We start from the raw sequence: 26,760 nt of genomic DNA, 5'->3' as shown, positions 1-26,760 counted from the left end.
TCCCTTGGGGACAGCCCAGGGCACGCTCTGGCTCAGCACTGGCAGAGGCTTTGCCCCTGGCATGCTCCAGTTCCTGTGGGTGCAGTATGTGCCCTGGCTGCAGGATCCAAACTCCACCTGGATTACAAAATGCCACAGATGGATCCTGGGCACTCCCAGAGCCATCTCAGCCCCACTGGGCAGGATACAGGGCTCTTCTGTGTGCTCATCCATCACTGTCCCCATCTCCAAGTGCCCATAAGTGCCATAAAGTCTTTCCCTGGGGGAAACACAGACTGAAATGATTTTTTTTTGGGGGGGGGGGCAATACCTGACCCAAGCTGGCCAGCCTTGGAAAATTCAGAATTTAGGGACATTTCTGTGAGCACAAAGGGCCACAGTGGAAAACAAGTCACTGTGTTCATCCTTCCCTGCTCAGTCCCCCGTGCTTTGCTTTCCCTGCTGTCAGGGGCCATAAGCTCATAGGGAACGAGCTATCCATGCAAAAGGCCTTTGGAAATATTCATTGCTCATCTCCTAACAAGATTACCCTGAAATCCTCCATTGCTCTGAGGGAGATTTAAAACCTCTCAGGCTCTCGGTAACCATAGCAGCACAGATGTGAGAACCGAGGGGAGACAAGTGATGTGAAAAATCATGGGGGCTGCAGAGCCTGGCTCTGTGTGACTGTGTGTGACTCTGGGTGTGACTCTGTGCCCACAGTGCCACGCTCTTTGTCTCAGAGCCCAGGCTGGCCCTTCACCCTGCCCACACCTGGCAGGACACTTCCACCTCTGCAGGAATGACCCAGACCAAGGACAGCAGTCGTGATGTGACCCAGTCCTGGCTCCCACAGTGCCAGGGTCCCCTTCCCAAGCCCAGCTCTGGAAGCCCTCCATGGACGGCATTGCTGCCTGGCATCCTTCCCTGGATGCCAGCAATAAAGGGGACGGTTTAGAGTCAGGATGGGGTGCTTGGAGCCTGGGGATCCCATTCCCTCCTGCCATGGGTTCCTCCTTTAACCTGGGCATCATTTCTACAGCTGTGAGAGAGATGCTGGATGTTGTGAGATTGAACAGATCTATGTTTTGAGGTCCTTTGGAATGAAATGCTGGGAAAACGAGCAGCAGCAAGGGCACCACAGCCCCCCAGCACACCCTGAGAGCCTGCAGAGTTTTGCTGTAGCAGCTGGGAGGGACTGTGGAAAACCCTTTTCATCTCTCTTGAAAACCAAACACAAAGAGGAATTAACCAAATTCTTTCCTATTAAAAAAAAAATAGGGGTTTGGCTTTAAACAGCTTCGAAGGGCTGGCTTGAGATTACTTGTCCTGCCCTGCTGCCTTCAGTTCAGTTCCTCGTTTCCACTGGCACCAAACCCCCATCACTGCTTCCTTCATGCACCCTCTGCTCCTACTTCTGGTTTTCAGCCTGCCATCAATCCTTCTGCATCCCCAGCTCCTTCCAGCTCCCACAGCTCAGTCCTTGACATTTGGGATCTCCTCATGGCTCAGGAAGTGTCCCCAGAGAGAGCTTCATGTTGGTGAGGGAAGGTGCATCACCAGGGGATGCTGTGGGGCACTGGACACCAATCCCACTGTCAGTCCTGCTGGGGACCCAACCTTTCCCTTCTCCCAGGGCAGGCTGACACAGGGCAGGACTCTGCTCATCCTGATATAATCTCTTGGCTCTCTTGATAATAAGATTAGCTGGGAAAGCTCCTAACATGGCTAAAATGTACAATAACTGGAGAATTAAAAGGCAGGAATAATTCCAGTGAAAAGGGTTTTGGAATCAACAGAACAAATTCATCCAGAACTAAATTCTAGAACTGGTACTTGGCTATGGAAGGAAAACCTGTGTTAAAGCTCCAAAAACCCACAGATCCACAAATTTAGGTTAGAAACTTGTTTGAACTTCTGTGCAAGTTCCCTTTGTGTTTGCACTTTGCATGAATCACCTTCTGAGACAGCTCCAGCATGGGATGGAAGGTGAGTGCTGAGCAAACACACCTGGATGGGGCAGCCTGCACCTCCAGAGCAACCCCGCTCCTGGGTCAGGGCCACTGCTCCCCGTGGCTCCCGGCATCTGCTCCCGGAGAGCGCCGTGCATCGTCTTCATGGAGATTTTATTTCCCCCTGTGGTTAAATATTTCACAAAAATCACTGGTAACTGACAGCTGAATGAGGAGGTTATGACAGACGGGAGAGCTTATTTTCCCCCTCCAGCCAAATATTTCATCGCTTCACTGGAGACTTGGGCACGTTCGCAGTGACCCCGTCTGCAAACGAGTGCCCAGCCCCGGGCAGGCGCAGGAAACGCCGCGGGTGCCACTGTCCAGCCCCTGGCCACGAGCCACGCCACGGGTGGGGATGGCCACTGAGTGTCCCCCTGCCAGCGAGCCCACGCCAAGCAGCTCCCGTGGCTCTGTGGGGAGCTGGCGGTGCCGCACGGCCGCGGTGCCGGCGGCTCCCCGCGCTACCGGCAGCAATGCAGCGCTGCTGCTGCAACTCCAGGGCTGGAGTGGCTTCCCAGGACTGAACTCTGCGGATTGGCCCGGAGCACCCCGCTCTCCTCCCTCCCTGCCCTCCCTCCTCCAGCACCCACAACCCACAGAGATTGGACAGCTTGGTGCCACATGGCAGAGAGGAACCAGGATAAAAAAATGAGCCGGACTTGGGGATTGTAGAGTCCGCGGCAAAGCAGGCGGGAGAAGTTTGTGGAGCGGTGGCACCGGGCTGCAGTCACCCAGGGACACCTGCGGGGTGAGCACCGGCTGCGGAGCATCCTGTCCCCTCCGTGCCAGCCATGTCCCTGGTGGTGAAGGAGAAGAACCACGTCCGGTTGGTTTTCCTGGGAGCTGCCGGCGTGGGCAAGACCTCGCTCATCCGCCGCTTCCTGATGGACACCTTCGAGCCCAAGCACCGGCGCACGGTGGAGGAGCTGCACAGCAAGGAGTACGAGGTGTGCGGGGCCACGGTCAAGGTGGAGATCCTGGACACCAGCGGCAGCTACTCCTTCCCGGCCATGAGGAAGCTCTCGATCCAGAACAGCGACGCCTTCGCCCTGGTCTACGCCGTGGATGACGCCGAGTCCTTTGAGAGCGTCAAGAGCCTGCGGGAGGAGATCCTGGAGGTGAAGGAGGACAAGTTCCCTCCCATCGTGGTGGTCGGCAACAAGGCGGAGAGCGGCGGCGAGCGGCAGGTGCCGGTGGAGGACGCGCTGTCGCTGGTGGAGCTGGACTGGAACAGCCGCTTCGTGGAGACGTCGGCCAAGGACAACGAGAACGTCCTGGAGGTGTTCAGGGAGCTGCTGCAGCAGGTCAACCTGCCCAGCAGGCTCAGCCCCGCGCTCTGCAAGAGGAGGGAGACGCTGCCCAAGGAGCAGGCGCTCAGGCCGCCCATGAACAAGACCAACAGCTGCTCCGTGTGCTGAGCCGGCCGCCCGGGGCCCCGGGGAAGGCACCGGCACCGGCTGGAAACTCAGGTGGGCTGGGTGGGAGAGGCACTGCCTCGGCCAAAACCTCCCCTGCTGCCTCCCACCCCTTCCCTCCTCTTCCCCACCCAGCCCACAGGAGGGTTGACAAGAAGGTGGGATGCTGGAAGGGATGCTGGTTGCTGGATGGGCGTGGGGAATTCCCAAAAAAGCAGGAGGCTCACCTGGGGAGCAGCCGTGGGTCAGCCGGGGCACTGAGGGGGAGCTGGCAGGCACGGGCGGGGGGACAAACGCCAGGGCTCTGACAGATGTGGGCACCAGCCCTGCCAGTGCCGCTGTCCCAGGGCACTCAGGTCCGGTGTCACCTCGTCCCAAGAACCTCCAACCTCCTGGCATGGCTCTGGCACCCACAGCACATCCAGTGTCCGAGCAGTCCTGAGTCTGTACCTGGTGTAGAGCATGTGATGGGGTGGTCTGTGCATCAGTTTGGTTTTCTCTGTTCTCTTTCTGTTTGGGTTTTTTTTAAGCATTCCCAATAAATTGTTGCAAAGTGGAGCTGGAAAATGTCTCGGTTTCTTTCTCCTGTATTTCAGGTGCTGCAGTGCCTGCCATCAGTGTTTTATGCTCTTATCACTGCATTTTGTCTTCCCTCCTTTGTGCTCCAGCCTCATGTGGAGTGTCCTGGCACTGGAGGAGCCTCCCCTGGCAGTGCCAGGACATTCAGGGTTATAATTTTACTAATAATTTACCCACACTGAAGTCTTTACCAAGCAGCAGAGACCAACAATAAAACACCTTCTCACCTCTGAGTACAGAAAATAACACCCAGCCATTAAAAGACAGCTGATCCACTGAAATAAAAACACAAACATGTTAAAAGGAGATAATAAATGGCACAGGGGGAGGCACAGAAGAGCCGTGTTTGCTGTTCCGAGTGTGCCATGAACTGATTTACCCTCCCCTCACACAGCCCAGCCTGGCTGTAATGAGCACTTAACCTCAGCAGCCACACACACACACCAGAAATAAGAGATATCAAAGCTTGATGGATTAAAGAGCCACCCCCCAGATCCAGACCCAAGGGGGATGGGCACTTTGGGGTCTGCAGCTTTCAGAAGCCCAGCCCTACAGGATGGTGGGTCCCTGATCAGCTGGGGAGGCACCTGGGGATTCCAGCCCCTTCCCAGAGGAGCAGGTGCCAGCAGGGAGAGCCCAGCCTCCCCGTGGGCATCACTTGCTGGGACACCCTGCTGCCACCTCTCCCGTGGGCACTGGAGCCACGACAGCGACCTCCAGGCAGGCAAAACCCTCCTCCTGGGGTCTGGCGTGGGACGAGGCTGGGGACAGCCAGTGCAGGGACAGGTCGGGGGGGACAGGCAGCAGAGGGGACAGGCAGGTGCCACCAGGACCTGCTGTGGTGGCTCAGGTTGCCCTCACCTCTGTCTCAGAGCCGTGTACCTCGTGCTGCCACCATGACTCTGCCCAGGTGTGTGGCTGTCCCTGCCCAGTGTCTCAAGGACACGCAGAGCTGCTCAGGATGGAGCCTTTCCTGGGGAAAGGGGGCTCCTGCCTGCGGGAATGAACAGCAGCAGCTCACTCTGGGCAGCTGACCCGGCGTGGTGCCCCCCGCCCGCAGCGGGGCTGGGCGTGACGGATGCACAGGGATGTGCCCACGAGGAGACACCTGCCAGGGCTGTCCCTGCCAGCCCCGGCCAGGGGTGCCACAGCCACGCCGTGAGCCCACCTCTGACTGACCAGCCGGCCCTGCAGCAGTCCCGCACCTCCCAGGCCGGGTTTTGGTTCGGGTGATGCACAATCAGGAGCACAGGGCCCTTCGGTTCACAGCATTGTGCTGAAAACAGAAGGAAAATCTCTCTGCAGGGTGAAAAGAGGAAGCTGGGATGGGCAAGGCTGGCTGCCAGCCCCTCCTGTGAGGTCCATGGTATGGCCTGGAAACTGTTCCTCTTGGGGGTCCCAGCGGCCTCCCCAGGCTCAGGCTGGCAGAGCCCCCCGAGCTTCTCCCCCACGCCCCATCTCTGCCTCCCCTGGGCACAGCAGGAACCCCCGGGGGCTCCAGGACCCCAACTCCCAGCCAGCCCCAGCCCAAGACCTGCGGGGTACAGCAGCCACTGCTCTGCAGATGGGATCCTGACCGAGATGCTGCAGCTGCAACAGATGCAGCAACAGGGACGCTGGAGGTGCGGGAGATGCACAGGGAGGTGCAGGAGGTGCCGGAGCTGCAGGAGGAGGTGGTGGAGCTGCTGCTGAAGGCGCAGGAGCTGCAGAGGGACATGCAGGAGATGCTGGAGGTGCAGAGGGACACGCACGAGGCGCAGGAGCTTCGCACGCAGGTACTGGACCCTCTCCACGGGCCCACCTCCTGCCCCGCAGCGCCGGGCTCCAGCAAAGAGCGGAGCCATTGGAGGAGCTCTCCAGCGCCCATTGCCCCTCGCCCAATGCCTGCCAGCCTTGTACAGCCCCTCCCGCCCGCTCCCGGGCCCCCCAGGGCCGCCCCCAGCCCCATTTCCTCCGGCCGGGCAGGGGCTCGGGGCAGCGCACGGGGACGGTGCAGGGATAAAGAGATGGTGTAGGGGTAGAGGGATGGTGCAGGGATAAAGGGATGGTGTAGGGGTAGAGGGATGGTGCAGGGATAAAGGGACGGTGCAGGGACACAGGGACGGTGCAGGGATGGTGCAGGGACACAGGGATGGTGCAGGGGTATAGAGATGATGCAGGGATGCTGTAGGGGTGCAGGGGGAATGGGGTGCAGGGATCCCCAGCCCTTCAGCCCCCACCTGCACAGCCCCTCTCTGGGCATTGTGGGTTTGGGAGAGGGGGTTTCATCACTCCCATGAAACGCTGTGGCAGGGGTGGCTCTGCTGGGGTTGTGCTCAGCTTGCTTGGACCTTGGGTCAGGCAGCTCTGGCCGTGCAGGGCCATGGTGTGGGGCTGGGGTTGGCCATGGCAGGACAGGAGCCTCGGGATGCCTCATCCCCAAGGCTCTGTGTGAGGTGCAGGGTGAGGCTGGGCTGCAGAGGGCTTGGAGAGCAGCTCCAATATCACAATGCCCCCAGAGCAGTGCCTGGGGCCCATCCCAGAGGATCTGTGCCAGGCTCAGCGAGTGTCAGCCCTGTCCCAGCCTCTGCCTGTGCCCATCGCACTGCTGGGGCTCCTTCTCTTGGCAAGAGGTGGCCCTGCTGAGTGGGGATAAAATCAGGCAGGTCTGATGTCTCCTGGCCCGAGGGGTCTGTGTGTGACCTGTGCTCAGGCTCTGCTTTAGCAGGAAAGTGCAGATGAGGGAGGCCCTGGGGTGACAAGGAGGGTAAATCCCCTCTGGGGTGTGGAGCCAGCTGTGCTGTGTGTCTGTCCTGGAGTGTGCTGAAGGGCTGAACACCTGCAGTTCCTGTTTCCACAAATGGCAACAGGTGAAATGGCTTTTCCTTCCCAGCACAGCTGCAGCCCAGGGCATGGAGGGGTGGCAGCTGAGCCCTGCACTCACAGCTGTCCCTGCTGACATCACACAGCCACAGGCCTAAGAGAGGAGCAATATTTGCCCTTCTGCTTGCCCCAGGAGGAGAGGGCAGCTGGGATTTTGGGGGAAAGCCTGGGGAGAGCAGGATCCATCCAGACACCCAGCCAGGCTCCCCCTGGCTCAGCTCTGCCCTGAAGCACTCGGTTGTCCAGAGGAGTTCTCTGTAACCCTGGGTGCTCAGGGTTACAGATAACCCAGGGGCATTCCCCTGGGGTCTCTCCAAGTTTTGGAGGACGCAGCCTCCTTTTTATCCCAATTTCCTGCATTTCCCTTCTCTCTTTCCCCATTGCCTGAGGTACTTGAGAGGTACAGACTTCCCAGAATGTCTGATACCAAAGATTTCCCTCTAATGTATAACCCTCCCTTTTAATTGTTAATTTTTATGGAATTTAGGGTTTCCCCCATTGTTTCTTTCATTTCACAGTATCCAAATTGGCTTCCCAGAACACCTGATGCCAAAGATTTCCCTCTAATGTATAACCCTCCCTTTAAATTTTTAATTCTTATGGAATTTATGGGTTTTCCCTATTGTTTCTTTCATCTTTCAATATCCAATCCCATTTATCAGCAAACCTACAGTTTGTTTGTAAAGCCAAATATCTTTTTTTCCATTCATCACTCAGTGGAATCCTTCCCGCTGTTTCTTTTATCTCTCCGTGCTGGTTTTATCTACCAGCCTTGTTTGTGGAGACGAATCCCTCATTCCTCTCAACGTCGTGTAGCACATCCCATCGAAGGGCCGCGAGATGCTCGCGCTTCGTTTGTGTGCACAAACAATCGTGGGGACGGGGCCGGGCCCGGCCGAGGCAGGGAGCAGCTGCCGCCCGGGCTCTGCCCGCTGCACTTTGCTCAGCCCCTGATTGATGGGCGGCCTCGGCACCGACACCCACGCCGAGGACACCCGAGGGCAGAGCAAAACATTTTAAAGCCCAAAGCGGCACTTACTCGTTGAGGGGGTGATTAAGGGTGTTTGTCTTTAGGAGATTTGGCCGAGCGAGGCGCAGCGCCGGGGAAACGCTGAGTGCTCTGCAGAGAGCAAACCTCATCACATGAGCCCCATTAGGGCTCTCCCGGCGGGCTGGGATTCGGGGAATTGTGGAGTTGTTTAGGTTGGAAAAGGCCTGGAAGGTCGCCGAGTTCCCTGCGCTGGAGGGGGCAGCGGGAGCATCCCGAGCTGCAGCCCGGACATGCAGCACCTCCCGGCTTCAGCCTGAGGAACGCCCCCGAAGAGGCTGGGGCCGGGGGAATCGGCCTCTTCTGCCAGGTAACAAGTGAAGGATGAGAGGGAACAGCCTCAAGTTTCTCCAGCGGAGGATTGCTCACCTCAATTCTGAATTTTAGGTGGGGTATTGGGGAAAATCTCTCCTCCAAAAGGTTTGTCCAGCCCTGGCACAGCTGCCCAGGGCAGCGGTGGAGTCACCATGGCCGGAGGGATTTAAAGGATGGGTGGATGTGGCACTTGGGGACACGGGTTAGAGGTGGGTTTGGCAGGGCTGGGTTGACCGTTGGACTTCATGGCCTTGGAGGTCTTTTCCAGCTCTGATTCCATGAGTGGATCCAAACACGGCTCACGGCCCGGGCTTGCCCCACTCTCCTCAGCTCGCCCTCTGCTTGCCGTGGAACCAGCCCGGAGCAGCGCGGCCCCAGCACCCCCTGCTCTGCACCCCTGCGGCAGAGCAGCCTCCAGCACACGGAACTCCCCCGACACCAGCCCGGAATCCACCCGGAATTGTGTCCAAGCGAAGAATTTTATAAAGAACCGCCCCAAAAACCGGGCCGGGGCTCGGAGCGGCTCCCTGGCACCACCCTGTGGGCACACCGGGAATTGCAGCCGGGGACAGCGGCGGGGGCGGGACTCGGCGACCCCGCGGGCCTCGCGACAGTGGCTCCTGTGACCACCGAGCCCTGCGACAGTGGCTCCTGTGACCACCGAGCCCTGCGACAGTGGCTCCTGTGACCACCGAGCCCTGCGGCCACCGAGCCCTGCGACAGTGGCTCCTGTGACCACCGAGCCCTGCGGCCACCGAGCCCTGCGACAGTGGCTCCTGTGACCACCGAGCCCTGCGACAGTGGCTCCTGTGACCACCGAGCCCTGCGGCCACCGAGCCCTGCGACAGTGGCTCCTGTGACCACCGAGCCCTGCGGCCACCGAGCCCTGCGACAGTGGGCTTCTGTGACCACCGAGCCTCGCGACAGTGGCTCCTGTGACCACTGAACCCTCTGTGGCCACCAAGCCCTGCGACAGTGGGCTCCTGTGACCACCAAGCCCTGTGACCCCTGACCTCGGTGACCACTGATCCCTGGTACTCCTGACCCTTGCCACCATCAATCCCCTGGGACTGCTGACCCCTGGGACCACTGACCCCTCTCATCAATGACCCCTGCCACCACTGACCACAAGATCATCAATCCCCTATGACCACCGACCCATGTGACCACTAATCCTTGTGGCCCCTCTGACCACCAACCCCTGTGACAATTGGATCCTGTGACCACCAATCCTTGTGGCCTCTCTGACCACCAACCCCTGTGACAATTGGATCCTGTGACCACTGATCCCTGTGACCACTGATCCCTGTGACCACTGATCCCTGTGACCGCTGATCCCTGTGACCGCTGATCCCTGTGAACACTGATCCCGTGAACACCAGCCCCTCTGACTGACTCCTGTGGCTGCCAGCCCCTCTGACCACCAGCCCCTGTGACCACTGAGCCCTGTGACCACTGACCCCTGTGACCACTGAGCCCTGTGACGTGCCTCAGGCCTGGGGCCACTGCAGATTTCTTCCCCAGACAGAACAGATTGCAGGAGCTCAGGGAACCACCCACTGCAGGGCTCGAAGTGTTTGCAAAGAGGATTTACAGTCCTTCGCCTTTTAATTGACAGCTCAAAGCTCAGCATGCTGAGCTTTGCTTGACACAAAGGCTTTTCAAAACCAAGAGGCTCCAGTGAGGAGCCCCAGCTGCTCTGCAAACACCTGTGCTCATGCCCTGCATCCTTCAAAATATCCAGGCAGCCCTCAGGAGAGCTCTGGTCCTGTAGCTCATGGTTGTGCCTTCGTAGAACAGGGCTGCTGCAGAGAAAGAGAGGAAAAGTGAGGTTTGTTCCCCTGGTACAAAGCTGTGCCTTGAGCTGTGGAAGGGCAGTGCCCCTCTGAGCCTCAGTGGGCAGAGTGGCTCCTGGGGCTGGGCAACACCACCAAAACCACAGGAATCTCCACTCCAAGCAGTGACTGCCCAGCTTTTCACTGCAGAGCTGATCATCCCCATTCTGGCTCTGGCCTTAATCCCAGGGCAGCAGAATCCAGCGTTGTCTGCGCTGTAGAAACCCTGATGTCCCTCATGCTGCAGCCTTGGAACCCATGGGACATGCCAAGGTGCTGGTAACCATTTCTTGTTTTGCAGTCCATGAACTTTCAGAGATTTCCATGACAAATATGTAAAAGAAAAAAAAAAAAAAAAGAAAAAAAGTAAAAGACTTGCTAAACTCTCTGATTTAGGACACACAGCTGATCCCTCTGTGGTGACAATGAAACCAGCAGAGCACTTTTAGGAATGCATCAACTCTTGCTATGCCAGGGCAGTGCTGCACTTTAGATGTCTTGTATGGACAAGAACGCTAGGAATAACCCCATTTGAAAAATGTGGTATTTGGCCTCCTAACTTTGTTGAAGGTCCAAATAGAAAAGGAGGCTTCAACCAATTCCCTTTAGACTCACTTCAGAAAGTTTTCCTTTCTCATCTAAAGACAGTGCCCACAGTGGGTTCCAATGTCCTAGAATACCTGAATTCTCTAAAACAGATCAAAAATCAGTGTTTGAGCTGCAAGGGCATAAGGATCACTATCTCTGCCGTGAGATGTCTGTACTTGATGAAACAACCTCTCACCTTTGTACTGGGTCCTGTTATTTTTTAATAACTTTGCTTTTCCTTCTGTCCTGCCCCAATTAAGGACAGAAGCAAAAATTACCTACACTGTGTCTTAAATTTCATATTAGGAGGGTTTGGTGTTTTGTGCTTAACTCCCACTAAATAAAAAAAAAAATAGTTTTGTGCGGCAGACAGAGTTTTAAAGCTTTATTCTCCATTAAACCCAGTTTGAGTCTCTGAATGTCTGTGCTCAAAAGCAGCACCAAGGGGTGTCCAAAGACTTCTCCTAGGCTGCATTCACTGCTGGTCCCAAGTGCCCAACTTTGTGTCTTGTGTTTCAGAAGAGCCCCCAGAAAAGGGATTTTTCCAAGAAAGGTGCTGAAGCAGCCTGGGGAAATGATTTTGAAACTACTCCCAGCTGTGCTCCCAGCCAGGTTACTGTGGAACCCATCATTCACAAACCAAGAGGCACAGAAAGCTGAGGAGCAAGAAATAAAGGATGAGAGTCCAACAGTGAGCTGGACACAGCTCCAGCACCACCTCACTGCATGCTCATGTTTACATTGTGATGCTGTAGGGAAATGCATCACTCAGCCAACAGGGAAACAAATGCTTTTGTTTTCTTGTGGGTTTTGCTGTTTTTTTGTTTTGTTTTTTGTTTTGGTTTTTTTTTTTTTTTTTTTGTTGTTTTTTTTTTGGTTTTTTTTTTTTTTAGTTTTTTTAATTTGAATAATTTTTAATTCTTTCAGAAACGAGACTTCCCTATAAATCAGGCAATCCCTGTGCAGTTCCCTCCAGCCCTGTCCCTGGGCTCTGCATCCCCCTTTGGATGCTGCAGGCTCAGGCAGCTGGGGAAGTGTGCTGGGAAACCCAATCCTGGCAGTTTTTTGGAAAATACTCATCAATAAAGGCATCACAGGGTGATCAGAGCTATTTGCAATCTTTTCCTTCAGGATTTGTGATTATCCCAGCAAAGACCTGAGGGTTGCTGAGCTGTGGGGGCTGATGTCAGTCCCCTCCTCTCTCTTTCAGGTATTTTCTGCTTCTGCTCAATCTCCCACTGGGATTACAGTTCTAATTAGGCAACTTCCAGACTTCACACAGGCAGAAGCTGCCATTCTTTACCTGTGGAATAATCACCTCCTCTGCCTTTATCAGAAGTTCCCTGGCACCTGTAGGTAGGGAAGAGATGGGAGGGAGAGAGACAAGCGACAGGAAAAGGCAGAAAAGTGGGTCCCGCTTGAAATGGGATAAAATAATGAAAAAACGTGAGCTTTTCCTGCCCTTGTGGGGTATTCCTGTGAGTAAAACATAATTGTAAAGCCTGAATATTGCAACCACAACAAGGAGGCCTACTGCAAAAATGGAAAGAGGATCTGCTCTTTTCCAACAGTCACACAAGTCTGCAGCCTGCCTGAATATGTTTTCAGTATAAAGGACGAATAAATTCAGATAAATTAAGAAGTGGACAAAGGATGCAGGAGGTGGAACAACAGAAAAATTACAGAGGAATCTGCCACAGTTGTGAATATTATCAAGACCGTCCCTTGAACAAAATGAACATTTAAAATCATGAAGTATTGACTCAGGACAGACAGACGGGACACACACACCTCTCCCAGGAGTCAGCAGCCCCACAGGTAGGTCAAGGCACACCCCTTTACTAACAACCACATTTATTGAAAGCAAAGCAGCTTATCATGTTTTATACCATTTTAATAACCCTGAAATCATGACTGCACCGGGACCACGTTTCCATTTACAAGCGACTCGTTTCCAACGCATGGGACAGCAAAGAACGAACACGGGGGGCACACACAGGACACAAATCATCTCCTCTCGATGGAGCATCCTCCCGCAGAGCGGGGCCGGTGCGGGCACCGCGGGCTGCCCGTGCTGGGGCCGGGGCTGGCACAGAAACCTGAGCGATCGGTGCCACCGCGGGGAGGGAAAACACCTGGAGCCCGCTGGAACGTGGGCGTGAGTCCGTCCTCCCCCAGCGGAGCTGCGGCGGGTGGTGCTGGGTCTCTCCCGAGCTGCGGGCCACACGGAGGGCGTTCCTGGCAGCGGGCTCGGGCAGGGGGAGCTGAGGGCACAGCACAGCTCCCGCAGGTGAGCGTTCAGGAGGCGACACAAGGACGAGGGGGTGACAGTCCCGGCGCCCGCGGGGAGCTGCCGGTGCCGCGGGAGCCGCGGGCGCTTCCAGCGCTGCCGCAGCCGCGGTGGCCCCGGGCGGGTGACACCGGGTGGGTGACACCGGGTGGGTGACACCGGGCGGGTGACACCGAGAGGTCCTCGAGCTCCGCTCTGCAGAGCTGCCCGGCCCCGGAGCGGACATTCAGAGCAGCACAGCCGCACGGGGCTCGGCAGCAGCTCAGGTGCGACATCGGGGGATGCTCGGCTCACCCCGCCTCCGCTGGCACAGGTGAGCTCCGCGCTGTAGCTGCCCACAACCCAAATCCTAAAATGTTTTCCAATTCCATTTCCAGACTCTTCCAACTCCAGTAATTCTTAACATATACAGATAGCCATATACATTTTTTTTTGTTGTTTTTAATTAAAAAGCTCCTTCACATACACAATCATATATTGAATTAGCAAGAACAATAATATATTTCTTGGAGAATAGCAAAACATCTGCTCTGCCAGTGCCACCCACAAACTAGACAAAGAACTAAGAAATCTGACAGTTTCAGATCACTTAGGAAAGAGAAATTCTCTTGGCCTAAAGACAGGGAGCCATGCGGTGAAGGTGCCATGGAGGGTACAGCAGACGCAATATACAGAAAAGCACAAAGTGTTAAAAATGTTTTCTGGTAAAGATTCTGCAGCCAGAGGGTGAATCCTGATCATCAGGAGCTTTCTTTACAATTTAAATTTAAGAAATACTGGATGGCATTGAAGCAGAAGAATGACACTGAAAAAAATAGAGCTACACAAACACTGAAAGATTGATTTTGGCCAGGAGCTGAAATTTCCTTTAATGTGTCAGGAGGGGGTTTCTGAATTTTAAGAGTGCATCTGGTTTAAAAAAACTTGTTGCTGCCAACCTCATGGAAGAATAAAACATCTGACTCCGTAAGGGACCTAAGTGTCTTGGCAACAAAGCCCAGAGACACCAAAACTGAAAGCCCTCCTTGCCAAGGACAACATGCCCAACAAAACACAAACCCAAGAAAGAATCCGAGAAGGAAAAGAAAAGGCAACTCTCTTTTAAGTTTCATTACAAACACCTGGAAGAGAGGGAAAAAAAAAAAAAAAAAAAAAAAAAAAAAAGGAGGTGGGAGGGGAAGCAGCTTCCAGTAAAAAACAGCTGTGTGATTTTGGGGCCAGATCAATCCAATTGGCAGAGCAGGCTCCAGACTGGGAGTTTTTGCTGTTTCCACAACTGAAGTTACCACCAAAGCTGGATTGGAGTATTTTAACTGTATTATATCAGCCAGCACAACTCAGACCCAACTGCCCACTGGGTCTTTCCTATGGAATTCCAGCTCATGGAGAATCTCAGTAACAGTGTGGGTGGTGCTCCAGGGCTGGAACAACTCTCAGTAACCCAGCTGTTCATGCCAGATTCTCCTTCCCAAATGGATGGGGGGGAATGAGCTCCTCTGGACAACCTCACACCCCTGAGACCTGGGGCCAGCCCTGCTGAGCATCACCCCCAGCACCAGCGGCCCCAGTGCCAGCGAGGGCTCAGGGACTGGTCTGGGGGAGGCAGGAAAACCCAGGGAATGGAGCAAGGCTGGGATCTCTCCATGAACCCCAGATGGTTCTCTGTGCCTCAGCTTGGCATCTCTGGGGTAAAAGAACCTTCTTCCTAAACATCTTCCTAAACTCAAACCCTGCAAGGCCAAACATTAAAACATTTTGCTGTTTCTCTCCTTTTTAAGGGCTATTGCTCACCTCAAAAAGATCAGTGAACTGGCACTTTAGAAACTGGCCAGAAACTGGGGTGGGGCTGGGGGAGCCCCCAGCCTGGCTGGAAGGGGTAACAAACTCACCTACTGTGTTACTGAAGACATGGATAAATGAGAAAAAAAAACAGAATCTGAAGGCAAAAATGGGTTCTGCTGCTCCTGGATGAGATGTGCAAAGCGTTGATGGAAAGCTCATGAGTGTCACCAGCAGAGAGCAGAGGGGTGACCACAACAGGAGGGGTTTGCCTGTCTGTACACGGCAATTCTCATTCAAAATTAAAATCCTTCCATGAAATAGCTTCACAGATTTAACAATATATATATATATTTAGTATCCCCTGCATAAAAGAAAAATACACATTATTTCAACAGCCAAGAAAAAACTGCAATTTATTAAGTTTCAAAGAATCTTCGTACTCTTGAAAGCAACTTTCGGTGCATGTTCTTTTAACAATCACATTCTATGAGGAGAATAAACATTAAAAGCCACAATTGTTGGTTTTCTTTTTAATCTCAGAGTTACAGACATCTTTAATTCAAAAGGAAAGGCAAAAAAAAAAAAAAGCCCCTAAAAACAAAACCCACCCGTTCCCCACCCCCCCAACCCCTCCAACAGAAATTTTCATTCCCAATTTGAAAATATCAGGAGTTTTTCTACAACTCAATGCTAAACTTCAGCATGGAAAATTGTATGTAAACACGCACATACACACATACATATTTTATATAAGTGTGTGTGTGTATATATATGTATATATAAAATATATATGTAGGAGGCGTGTAATGGCAATGAGATGCAATTACTCTGAGGAAAGGTTATTCAGCTAAATACACTACTAAAACTTGAGGAAAAAAAAAAAAAAACAAAAACAAGTCTTGAACCCAGTTTGTGCATAGTTCATGATCCTCTATAAAACCAGCTTTTGTTAATTTGCAATCTTGCAGGACCCTTTAAATCTGATAAAACCATTAAAAAGCTAATCTTCCAAAAAAAAAAAAAAAATGTAATGCACAAGTTTCCTGATCCAAGCAGGCAGGGAGCACAATGTTCATATAATTTTTAAAACATACTTGAAGTGTATGTTATTCCATTGTCTTTCTTCCTTTCAAAACAATCAAAAACATTGATCTTTTTTTAAACATAAAGCGATTTTTTAATATATAAAGCACTCTTCAAACATCTATTTCTTTTGAGTCCATTATTTGGTAAATATGTAACTGCTACACATTAGATTAGGTATTTTCTTCTTTCTTACTGTCTTTTTTTTTTTATTTTATTTTGTTTTTTAATAATATCTTCAGTGCTAGGAGTTGGGTTTTAAAAATACATGAAATGGTGTGGAGTTGCTCCTCGGGAAACCCGGCTTTCCTGAGACATCTTCCACCATGTGCAAGATAGTGATCACAAAGTTTTCGCCACTTTGACGAAGAGGAGGAAAACAACAACAAAAATAGTACACAGCAATGGCCAAAGAAAAGGATAATACAACAACACTGTTCAATCCCAGAGCTCTGAAGTAGCATATCTTCATTCTGAAAATAGTTTTCTTTACGATGGAAGTCTTTTTTTTTTTGTTTTGTTTTTTTTTTCTTTTTTTTTTTTTTTTTTTTAAATTCCTTTTTTTATTTTAAAGTTTGAAGGAGAAAAAAAGGTCTGTAAACAGGTGGGAGCCAAAACTCCTGGCTCCTCCAAAAGCAGTCAAAACTTATGTCCAAGTGCTTGTTTCTGTTCCTGCTTGCAAGGGAACTATCAACTCTTTACAATTATCTATGGCCACAGTTCAACAAGAGTATTTTTTTTTTAAACTTTATATTCCGAATGGAAAAATGGTGCAATACTCCGGTAATAATTTTCTTGCATTAGTCCACAATAAAAAGCCGCTAAAGGTAGATATACATATTATTCTCCAGAGATACACACTGTAATTTTTAAAATGCAATAAGAGTCCTTGAGTAAACATTTACACGTGAATTGTCGCCGGCCCCTTCTATCAGTTTCTTTCCTTTTTTTTTTTTTCTTTTTTTTTTTTTTCTTTTTTTGTTTTTTGTGTGTTTTTACCATTACAGGATTAGCTACAAGAAGGGCTGCGGACACTCAGTGCAAAGTTAGAAGCTAATAACAATTAAACATTTGACCAATGAGCAAATAAAAAGCATATACTGAACCAAAGGAAAAAACTTCACACGTTGAGTTAAACCACACGTGGGCACACGCACGCACACACACACTCACATCTGTCCCAACAAAAACATAGAGTCTGAACTTTTAAAAGACAAAATTCTTAGAGCCTGTTTTTTGTGTACTGATGCTGACCTGGAAGTGTAATAATTCAACTTAGAAAGTGTTCACATTTTGTTATTGGCCTGCTGGATTCAAGTATTTGCATGTTGATATGGTTTGTTGCTTTTTTTTTTTTTTTAAGTATTTTTTTTCTTTCTTTGTTGATTTTTTTATTCTTTTTTTTTTTTTTTACTTTTTATATTTTTTGGGATTAAAAAAATGACATGAAAAAGTAATGAAACAAGGGTAATGTGCATAGGCAGATCCATGGGAGTAGTGGACACAGAGATACCCCAACCCTGCCCTCCCTCCCCCCCTCTCAACCTGTACAGTCCAGAGTTGCCACTCGGAATCGTCACTTTTCTGTACCAATGGTAAAATATCACACTTCACCCTTTCTGATTATTGGGTCCGCCTCTGTAATGTGCATAATAGTCACAGGCTCATTTAAATAGGCTTTCATTTCCCCTTCCCACCCCCCCCAGTTGATAAAATAACCCTTTCCAGCCCAAATTCTGAAAAGTGCCCTTCATGATAGACCTATTCTAAGCAGCTTTTATACTTGGTTTTGAAAAATCACAATACAAACATAAAAAGACGACACAAAACAAAACAAAAAAAAAAAAAGCCATGAAAAAAGTAAAACCTGTCATTAGCATGTGACACTGACCAAAGGAGCCCATACTGTTTCAGGAACAGTTCACAAGGACTTCTGCAGTTTCGGATTCAATATTGGACAGAGGTACTAAGGAGGGCTGCCAGTCTCATGGGTTAAAGCTGGATTCTTCATCAAGCCCGGGACTGGAAAGGGTTACCGTTTGTTTGTTTTTTTGTTTTGTTTTTTTGTTTTTTTTTTTTAATTTTTTTTTTTTTTTTAATTTTTTGTTATCCTTTAGTGCTGATGATTGTTACTTCCACTGTGTCTCCTAGATGGACTCCCCGCTGAGCAGATCCCCCGGCAGGAGGGTGTTGAGGGGCGTGGGGCTCCCGATGACTCTGCCGTCGTCGGCGCTGGGGGGTCCCCAAAGGCTGCTGGAGTACTGGGGCACCCCCCCCCAGAGCAGGTCGCTGCTGCCCTTGCCCCCCAGGCACGGGGGGTTCCAGTGGCCGGCGTCGGGGCGCACCAGCCCGTGGGAGCTGCCCGAGGAGCCCAGGCGGCTCGGGGTGGATCCAGTGTTGGACTGCCAGCTGGAGGTGGGCGGCAGCGCCTGCCCCTGCGCCAGGAAACGGTTCACCTCCTCCTCACCAGCAAACTCCGCCAGGATGGTGGTGTTGCCCAGGACGCACCTGAGGGCACGAGCAAGATGTGAGGTGTGGGGTGTAAAGGGTGGCTTTTGGTGGGTGTTGTGTCAGGGAAGGCTGAGGGAATTGGGATTGGCCAGCCTGACCTAACTGCAGCCTTCCAGTGCCTGAAGGAGCCTCCAGAGAACGTGGACAGAGACTATGGACAAAGGGGGATGGCTTCAGCCTGACACAGAGCAGGGTTAGGTGGGGTATGAGGAAAATATTCTTCACTGTCAGGGTGGGGAGGGCCTGGCACAGGGCGCCCAGAGAAGCTGTGGCTGCCCCTGGATCCCTGGAAGTGTCCAAGGTCAGGCTGGATGGGGCTTGGAGCAGCCTGGGATAGTGGGAGGTGTCCCTGTCCACGGCAGGGGCGGCACTGGATGGGCTTTAGCATCCTTCCCAACACAAGCAATTCTGTGACAGGGATCCACCTCCCCCCAAGCTGCAATCAAGGTGAACATTTCCACCACATCCACTCACTTTGAGCAATCCCCATCTCTTCAACCAAGCCTGCTCTGTCCTGCTGTCTATCCACCTTTCTACATCCACACATGTGGAGACCACCTCCCCTAACTGACACGTCCTGGAGCCTCAATTCTCTTCAGGAATAAGGACAGAAGCTCTCCACCCAAATGATGCCCCCGCTGCCTCAGTACTTTCATTATGCTCATGCTATAACCTCTTGATAAAGGGAATTGCTTTCCAACTCTAAATACCCAAGTAATTCTCCTGAAACATCCCTCTCTGTATTCTTCATCCTGCCCAGTGGCACTGATTTTACCACTTATGCCCTTATGCCAATTAGTTCCACTGATTTTAAAGCTCCTAAAGAGCAGATTTTGTTCTCATACACTTCTCTCATAACTCCTTTAAAAAAAAAGTTGACCACCATGAATGAACACATTCCTTATTTAGCATTTAGCATAGAGTTTTACCCTCTCTGTTTCTCTCTAAAGCTAAAACCTTGTCCTGTGCTCTCCCTGAGCTTTCTTTGGAATCCTTATCAAGTCCTACAACTTCTTTGTGGCCTTACAAGTGACATGTCCTAACTGAGGATATTATTTATGCTGAATAAAGTTTTCTAATGGCCTCTTATTCAATATCTACCCACAGTCAACTTTTTCCTCTCTCATTAGGTAATCTTGAAAATCAAGACTGAAGTAACTAGTGGTCAGTTATGCATAAGAAAATATTTTCTGAGCTAGAACTGGCTTTGTAACAAAAGAAAGAGGGAGCAGGAACGTACATGTGCAGAGACTTCTGGGCCTTGGCTGCTTCCTCCTTGGAACTGTATCGGACCACAGCATTCCCTTGGGTCAGGTTCAAGTGGAATGTGATGAGAGGGCCGTGCTGCAAACACAGTGTCCGCAGTGTGGAACCATCGATCTGCGAGGAGGCAAGGGCAGCAAAGGTTACCTGTGCTGCTGTCATCTTACCTTAAATGCTTCCTTAACAACTGTTCAAAAGCTAAAGAGTGAGCACAAGTGAAAGGAAAAAAGAAGTACTTAATGACACACTTATTGCTGTCTTCATTGAGGGAGATATCCTGTCTTTTTAAGAATTCCCTACAGTCCAGAGCACAAATTTTCTCCATTTAGGTTATACAAATTATATTTATCATTAGACATCCATAGAAATCAAGAAATAAGTCAAAGGGAAAACACACTTCATGAATGTAATTATATTTTCCCCAAGATTAATTTGGATGTCTGCATCCAAGGCTTTGTGGCTAATGCTCTTCCTTTGGAATGACACTGTAGAGGACAAGTAGAGGATGTGACAGACAGATGAGAAGAACCCAAAAAACCCATAGGAAAATCAGATTTTACATCTCTGTCTGTGCTTTACAACATCATTCACCTCCAAACCTCCACACACAGAAATGGTGCCCACCGAATGACTAATTACAGGCTTGAAAGTTCACACTTGATTTGACAGCACTTTGAAAGCTTAGCAAATTCCCTGTAGAAGACAGATACTTGCAATAAATGCAGAATACTTATTCTTCTTTCAAATGAATCAAATGGCCAAGGCTGCTAAATGTTGTTCTCGTCATCTCTTAAATTCAAGTGTTTTTTTCCTGCCCAGTTTTGTACAACTGCAGTTACCTGGGGGGTGAGGTTCCGAAGAACCAGCCAGCTGCTTGTTCTCCCTGAGCTGTCAGTACTCCATGCAGAACCTGCAACACAAATTCCACAACAAAACATTTGATCACAGTCTCTGGAGAGCGCCTTACAGGCAAATTTATCTGGAATCACAACACACTAACAAGCCTCAGTGCTGCTGAAAACAAATCCTACAGCAGTTTCCTCACATCTTGATTTACTGCCTCCCTTGGAAGGAAAGGTTGCTGAATGAAAAGCTGCTCTTGTTACATTTCAAAGATCTGTGGCATTTTTCATACTCCCACAGTAACTATTAGGGGACTGACAGATGCAGGTATGGCACTGCAACAACCTGGATCCTCAGGATGCATTAGAATTAATCTGGAAGAGACATTTTCAAAGCAGTTCTGATGTCCAAGCTCAGACTGCTGCCTGCTAATAAAGATTTTTATAGCACTGCAGCACTCTGCTCTCTTGTCAGTGACAGATTAATGTGTATGACTTATTCAAAACAGGTATTTCTGCACCGACAGTGTCCTGACTGAAGATACAAGGACATAACCAACAAAACCTGCCCTAACAACCTCAGCCTGGTGGTTTACAGTAAGAAGCTGCACAAGCTTGGTATTTGTGAGTGGCATTTGAGAATCACAGTGCATCCTGAGTGCTCCAGAGAGAATCCTGGGAGCAGCTTTATCTGCCCTCCCAGGAGGGGGTTTGGTGAAGAAACATTCAAAATAAATGGCAGGAAGAGGGAAGAACATTTAATTCTCAACTTAGTGTAAGCAGATTATAAAAACAGCTTTGTAAAAAAGCAGTACTATCTGCATATATATATATCTATATTTATATTGATAGAGATATCTAAATATAGATATATATATATTTAGCCAGATCCATGGCTTCTCATATTTGTATTAAAGCGAACAAAAGCATATGAAAAAATGGGCCTGCATGAAAAAATTCAGGCACTCCCTGAGGACCCTGCAATGCCATCACATCCTTAATGCTTCACATCCATGTGTTCCATATTAAATTCCATGGGCTCCTTTTGGAGTCTTAGATCACACCACAGAACAGGACACATGTTTGAAAGACATTTTTAGAAATTAAGGAACTGGGGAAAAAAATCCTAATTGGGAGTTAAAGAAATTGGGAAATTCCTATGTAAAATCACTACCATGACCAGCTGAAAGATGCTTCATTTACAACTTATTCAAAGTGAAATAAAGACACAGGAGATGCATCCCCAGCACAGAACCATTCCAGCTGTGTTAAAGCTCTGGTTTCTGGAGCCTCACAGGCAGAGTGGAAGCAAACAATGCTGAAAAGAAAGCAGAAGAGAGAGCTGTGAGTACCAGAGGAGTAAGAGCTGGTCCAGCCCAGGGGACTGGCACCCCACGTGGAGGATGGCTTGGTGTTGGTTAAGCCTGGAGGAGGTCTGGTCGGAGCTGTAGTGTTTCTGGGTACCTTCCAGAGCTCGTGGGACAGAGAGGCTTGGGTGTGAGAGATCGGGCCAGAGGACCACGTGGACTTGATGTCTGACAGTTTACCTGCAACAGAAAAGCAGTACATTTGGGTGTTCTTCACTAATGGGCATCATGGGCTACATCCCCCCAGCTTCTCAGGAGGAAAAGAACAACTTTCTGTACCACCCAGTGCTATAAATCCTACATTCTTTGAACCTACTTAAACTACTGTTCACAATTTTCAGTACATTTGTGTTTAGTGAACCTCACACTACCTGCTACATACAAGTTCCCTTTTGAAAATCTACTGTTTTGTTTTCTTGTAAAAGATGATACATGGAAAGAAGTCCAGAAAATGGATGTAGGTATTTGAAATCTGATTTCACCAAGATTATAATGAAACACTTCAAGATTGTCTCTCTCAAAGGTTTAACAGGACTTAAACACTTCTTCTTGCACAACTCATTTTACCTAATATAAAGAATTCAGTATATCCATATGTTCTTCTGATGTATTATTAAAATTCTAAAGATCAAAGACCAAGAAAAACTTTATTTCTGAATATTTGAAGTAACCTATATTCTTTTTTCCAAGTATCTTTGAGAAAAACTAAGTCTTCAGAAGATCAGACCACACCACAACCCTTCAGTCTTTATAACTTTCTGCTGTTGCTTGTTCTTTCCCTGATCAGTTTTCAAACTCTTACTGCTGTTCCAGCCAATTCAAAGTTTTATAAAATAACACAAACCCAAGAACAGCAGACATATTACAGCATTCAGAGGGGAAGACTGAATTGATTTAAATAATAAATAAACAAAACAAATCTTCATTCACCTTTAGCCTTTCCCCTTGATACCAACATGTGCTGTGCAATTAGAGCCCAATTTCCCAGTCACAGCTGCTGCTGTTACCAACACTGGCAGCACAGGGAGGGCTGGAATGGACTGAAAGGGATACAGTCCTGCATCTGCTGCCCCAGCAAATGATGCTGTGACTGTGCTGCCCTAATGTTTTAATGCTGATTGCAGAGAATAAGAAAACATTTGGTCTGATAAAGTCCAAGATGCAAAGATCTTGTGAGTTTTTCTAAAACTAGAACTGGCAGATTTAAGTTTATACTGGAGCAGTGCTTTAAGACATCAGGCAGGCACTGAGTGATGAGTCCCAAAGCCAAATTTACCAGTTGCAAAATCCCAGACTCAGTTACATACACACACATTCCCCAAATTGCCTCCATTTATCTAAATCATTTAACTCAATTATTTCATATTGAATCATAGCAATTTATGTGAAAGGGCAACCACTCTCCCATCTTCTGGCAGATTGTAGCAACAAAAATAATTTGACAATGACAATATTAATGAGTGTAAAATGCTGAGAAGAGAGGAGGAAGTCTGAGTTAGAGAGCTCAGAGCAGCCCAGCCTGTGATGGGGCACCCAATGCAGGCACAGCACCACAGGCCAGGTGTTGCTATGTCACTACTTCTCATGGGGGTAACACAAACATTAGATGACACTGCAAAAACAACAACAACAAAAAGGCAGAAAATAAAGCAGAAATGCATGGCAGATAAAGAAAAGCAGGCCACTCCTTTCTTTTCCTTTCACTGGAGGAAAACATCCCAAACAAGTCCTTTTTGTTTTGCATTCTACAGCCTTACCCAGAGGCTGCACCTTCAGAGGAGTGGAGGAGTTTCAGTGGATCAGCATTTTCTTATCTAATCCACCTATACAGCCCAACACAATTTTATAATGGGACAAACTGCATATTTAGGCAACTAGTTTTCAAGCAAAGTTTCCATGTTTTGCAAAAAGAAGCTCCAGAATTTAGAGCTCAGTAAAGAAAATGGGGTAATTATTTAGCTCACCCACAAGCTCAGCCATATAGGGGAGCATGAGGCTTTGGCTTGACTATTAAAAGACACTGAAGAGCCCCAAACCCAAGCCCCAGAGCCATGCAAAAAGTACCCCTTGGAGGTCCTAATGAAGCTTTTTCTGAGCTGAAGGTGTTTCACTTTTAACAGTGAGTACTTTTACACAAATTTCACATCAGCTCTTCCTAGAAGGGTCTGTTCCTGCTGAGGCCCTGGACAGTGTTCCTCCCCCAAAGATCTCGATGCCAGCATTGAGTGACACCAAGTGGAATAAATCCATTTTTCCTCAGCACAATCCCAGGCTCACCATCCACCACTCCCCACCGCAGAGCTGCCAGGAGAGCTGCCACCTAGCACAGGGCTCCAAACGCACTTCTGCCTGGGGCAGCACTCCTGGGAGCACTGGGAGAGCACTCCCTAGGGCCTTTTCCTGGGAATGCAGAAGCTGTGGAAGCAGAAAGGCCGTACCTGCAATGCTAGGTGCAGATGCAATGCTGCTGAAAGAGCTACTGTAGCCGGAGGCACTAAGCGGCCAGGCACTCGATGAAGGCAGCGTGGCATTCTGAGATGATGTTGGGGATGACCCTGCAGAACCAGCAGAGAAGCAACTAAGAAAGATGGGCATAATGATGTTTGGTGTGACATAAGCAAATCTGTTATGTGCAAATACAAACCATGCAAGGCATTCTCCTTAATTAGCCTGGTCTCTGAAGTCTAGGAATGAAATGTTGCTGGAAGAGTGATAAAGTGAGGCAGAAGTCTTTAGAAGGAAAGAGAAGAAAGCTGGCACAGGAACAATTGTAGTGCAGAAGGTAAATTCTGCATTTCCTTTAAGATACATGACTCAAAAAGTCAGTGTTAAAGTGTTTAGTCTCAGAGGAACAGGCTTCATTTATAAAGGTTCTCTGCCAGCTAACTTAGGCAATGGCAACTGTAGATGAGCAGAGATGTGTATGATAAACTAACCTCTTACCACGGGTGATCTGTCCTAAATTACTCAAGGTAAACACTTCCCCTACATCCTAATGCCCACAAGTATCTTTAAATTTTTGCAGACTTTCAGTAAAAGCAAGGATATATTTCAGCAATCTCTTCTCAAACTGATAACATAAATGAAATAGCACAAAACCACCTCAGTAAATCATTTACAATCTGAGCAGCTATCTAAGCACACGTACAATTTCCTTACTGGCAGCAAATGAAAGAAACTGAACATAAAATCAAAAATCTTCATTGCAAAGACCAGGAGAGCTGGAAATATTCTCTCTAGCCACCAACAAAATTAAGCGTGTATCCTGGGTGATTTATCATTCCTGACACACAGCGATGGGCTGTGATACTGAAACATCTTTAACTGACTAATAAAAACAGGTGAGCTCTGTAGCAAAAAGCACTGTGTTGAGCTAGAAGGGAGGAAGTAAAAGGACAATCTCATCCCTCACAGCTCAATAAAAAACACAAGCTTTGTTTTCAACTGGAACAGCAACCAACCAAACTTCACCTTAACCAGACTCCCTGTGCTCCAAGGGACACTGATACTGACATCAGTTTCGAGCAACACAACTCTCTATCAGACCCTGTCTGGAAATAATCTATTCCCCAGGCAGGAACTGTGGAATTATAGCAGATTCAAAAGCCCACAGAACTGAAGATGGTCCTGATTCCTCATGGCTACAGCTCTCAGCTCATAGAAGCTGACCCTCCAAAACTTCATTAGCAAACAGGGTGAAGCAAAAATTGTCCCTAAAGCTTAAGTTTTACCTGCTTTTAAGTGCACAGGGCAATGACAGCACACCCCACAGCCTGACCCTCTACCTGGGGAGCAGCTGTGTCTGTCAGCACAAGCTCTGTGCTTCAGGCTGCAGTTATACAAGCATAAAGAAACAGATTCTGCAACTATAGTTTTTTTTAAATTTTATTATTACCAAGCTAAAAAGCTAATGAGGAAAAGAAGCACACACTGACCCCCACAGGCACTGCTTTTCAGAAGGTCTGACCTCTTGAGAGCCTGTTTACTTAGGCTAAAATCATCTCTGCAGACCTTCTCTAAGGAGAGGAGTTATTCCTTCATTCCACAGGCAGATTATGCACCAACAGAGCTAATGTTCCTTCTCTAAAGCAGCAAGACCTGTAGTGGATATCATCTGATTTTACAGGTAAAGCTCTGGAGGTTTAGGCTCCTGGCCTGAGGAGTATTTATTGTGTGCACTGGATCTGAAGTGTCACTGAACTGCATCTTACAGCTCTTCTTTTTATAACTTCAAACCTGCCTGTCACCTTGGAAGCACTTTGGAGTCACTAGAAGTTAATTCAACCTTACTCATTACCCAAATACTTCATGTTTCAGCTGAAAGAAAAGCTACTTCTTGCTAAGAGACAACTAAAATCACTGCAGGCAATCAGCACTCTGCATTCCTTTCCCTTATGTTTCACATCCCTTACCTGAGGTAACAATCCCAGAGCTGGACCCCCACTTCAAGGATAGCCCTGATTTACAATCTGTGCTGGTATCACAGATGTAACTGTTAAAACAAACCCCACATTTTTAATCCTGACAGGTCCTTCTGAACAGCCTGGTAGTGCTATTCCTGTGCCAACTGCAGTGCTCTGGCAGAGTGCAGATAACTTGGCTATTTTGGCACTCAGATCACAATTAACCAAGCCACCTTTCCCTTGATCCACTTCCAGCACGTGTAGCTAACAAGCAGCACAGTCAGAATGCTTTCTTGTTTTACAGACTTTCCTTTTTGTTCTGAAGTAAGCACTGCCGAGACAAAAGGAATGGAAATAGCACTGGGAAATAGTACTTTACTAGTCAATTCCCAATTTTTTTCTGTTATGGTTTTGGAGATAAACTAGTTCTAATTTATTTTGCTTATTGATCTTCTAACAAAGCTACAATTAATTAGTGTGCCAGAAGCCTGCTGTCTCAGCAACAACTGTGGAACTCTTGTATTCAGTCTTCTGAGAATCTCATGAAGTGTATGGAGGAGGGTGGGCAATGTGGAGAGCAAAA

General features: G+C 49.1%; 2 protein-coding genes across 11 annotated transcripts in view; one reads left to right on the top strand and one right to left on the bottom strand.

The window, feature by feature from the left end:
• Nucleotides 1–2,718: 2,718 nt before the first annotated feature.
• Nucleotides 2,719–3,658, top strand: LOC128816735 (GTP-binding protein Rhes-like). The gene has a single exon (XM_053994631.1). It carries the CDS (start codon nucleotides 2,786–2,788, stop codon nucleotides 3,410–3,412), a length of 627 nt encoding a protein of 208 aa, XP_053850606.1. The 5' UTR covers nucleotides 2,719–2,785; the 3' UTR covers nucleotides 3,413–3,658.
• Nucleotides 3,659–15,991: 12,333 nt separating this feature from the next.
• Nucleotides 15,992–26,760, bottom strand: part of TNRC6C (trinucleotide repeat containing adaptor 6C) — a 99,425-nt gene continuing 88,656 nt past the window's right edge. For 7 of the 10 annotated variants that reach the window (XM_053994617.1, XM_053994619.1, XM_053994623.1 and 4 more), the window contains 5 exons: nucleotides 24,213–24,329; nucleotides 21,760–21,954; nucleotides 20,405–20,475; nucleotides 19,543–19,682; nucleotides 15,992–18,299 (listed from right to left, as the gene is read on the bottom strand). In XM_053994617.1, the coding sequence (XP_053850592.1) occupies nucleotides 17,939–18,299; nucleotides 19,543–19,682; nucleotides 20,405–20,475; nucleotides 21,760–21,954; nucleotides 24,213–24,329 (884 nt within the window). In that variant the 3' untranslated portion in view covers nucleotides 15,992–17,938. The remainder of the gene's footprint in view (nucleotides 18,300–19,542; nucleotides 19,683–20,404; nucleotides 20,476–21,759; nucleotides 21,955–24,212; nucleotides 24,330–26,760) is intronic. The other 3 variants (XM_053994621.1, XM_053994625.1, XM_053994626.1) reach the window with 1 other exon arrangement.

Source organism: Vidua macroura, chromosome 19, assembly GCF_024509145.1.
Source record: "Vidua macroura isolate BioBank_ID:100142 chromosome 19, ASM2450914v1, whole genome shotgun sequence".
Taxonomy (NCBI): Eukaryota; Metazoa; Chordata; class Aves; order Passeriformes; family Viduidae; genus Vidua; species Vidua macroura.
This window is presented reverse-complemented; position numbering and strand designations above follow the sequence as displayed.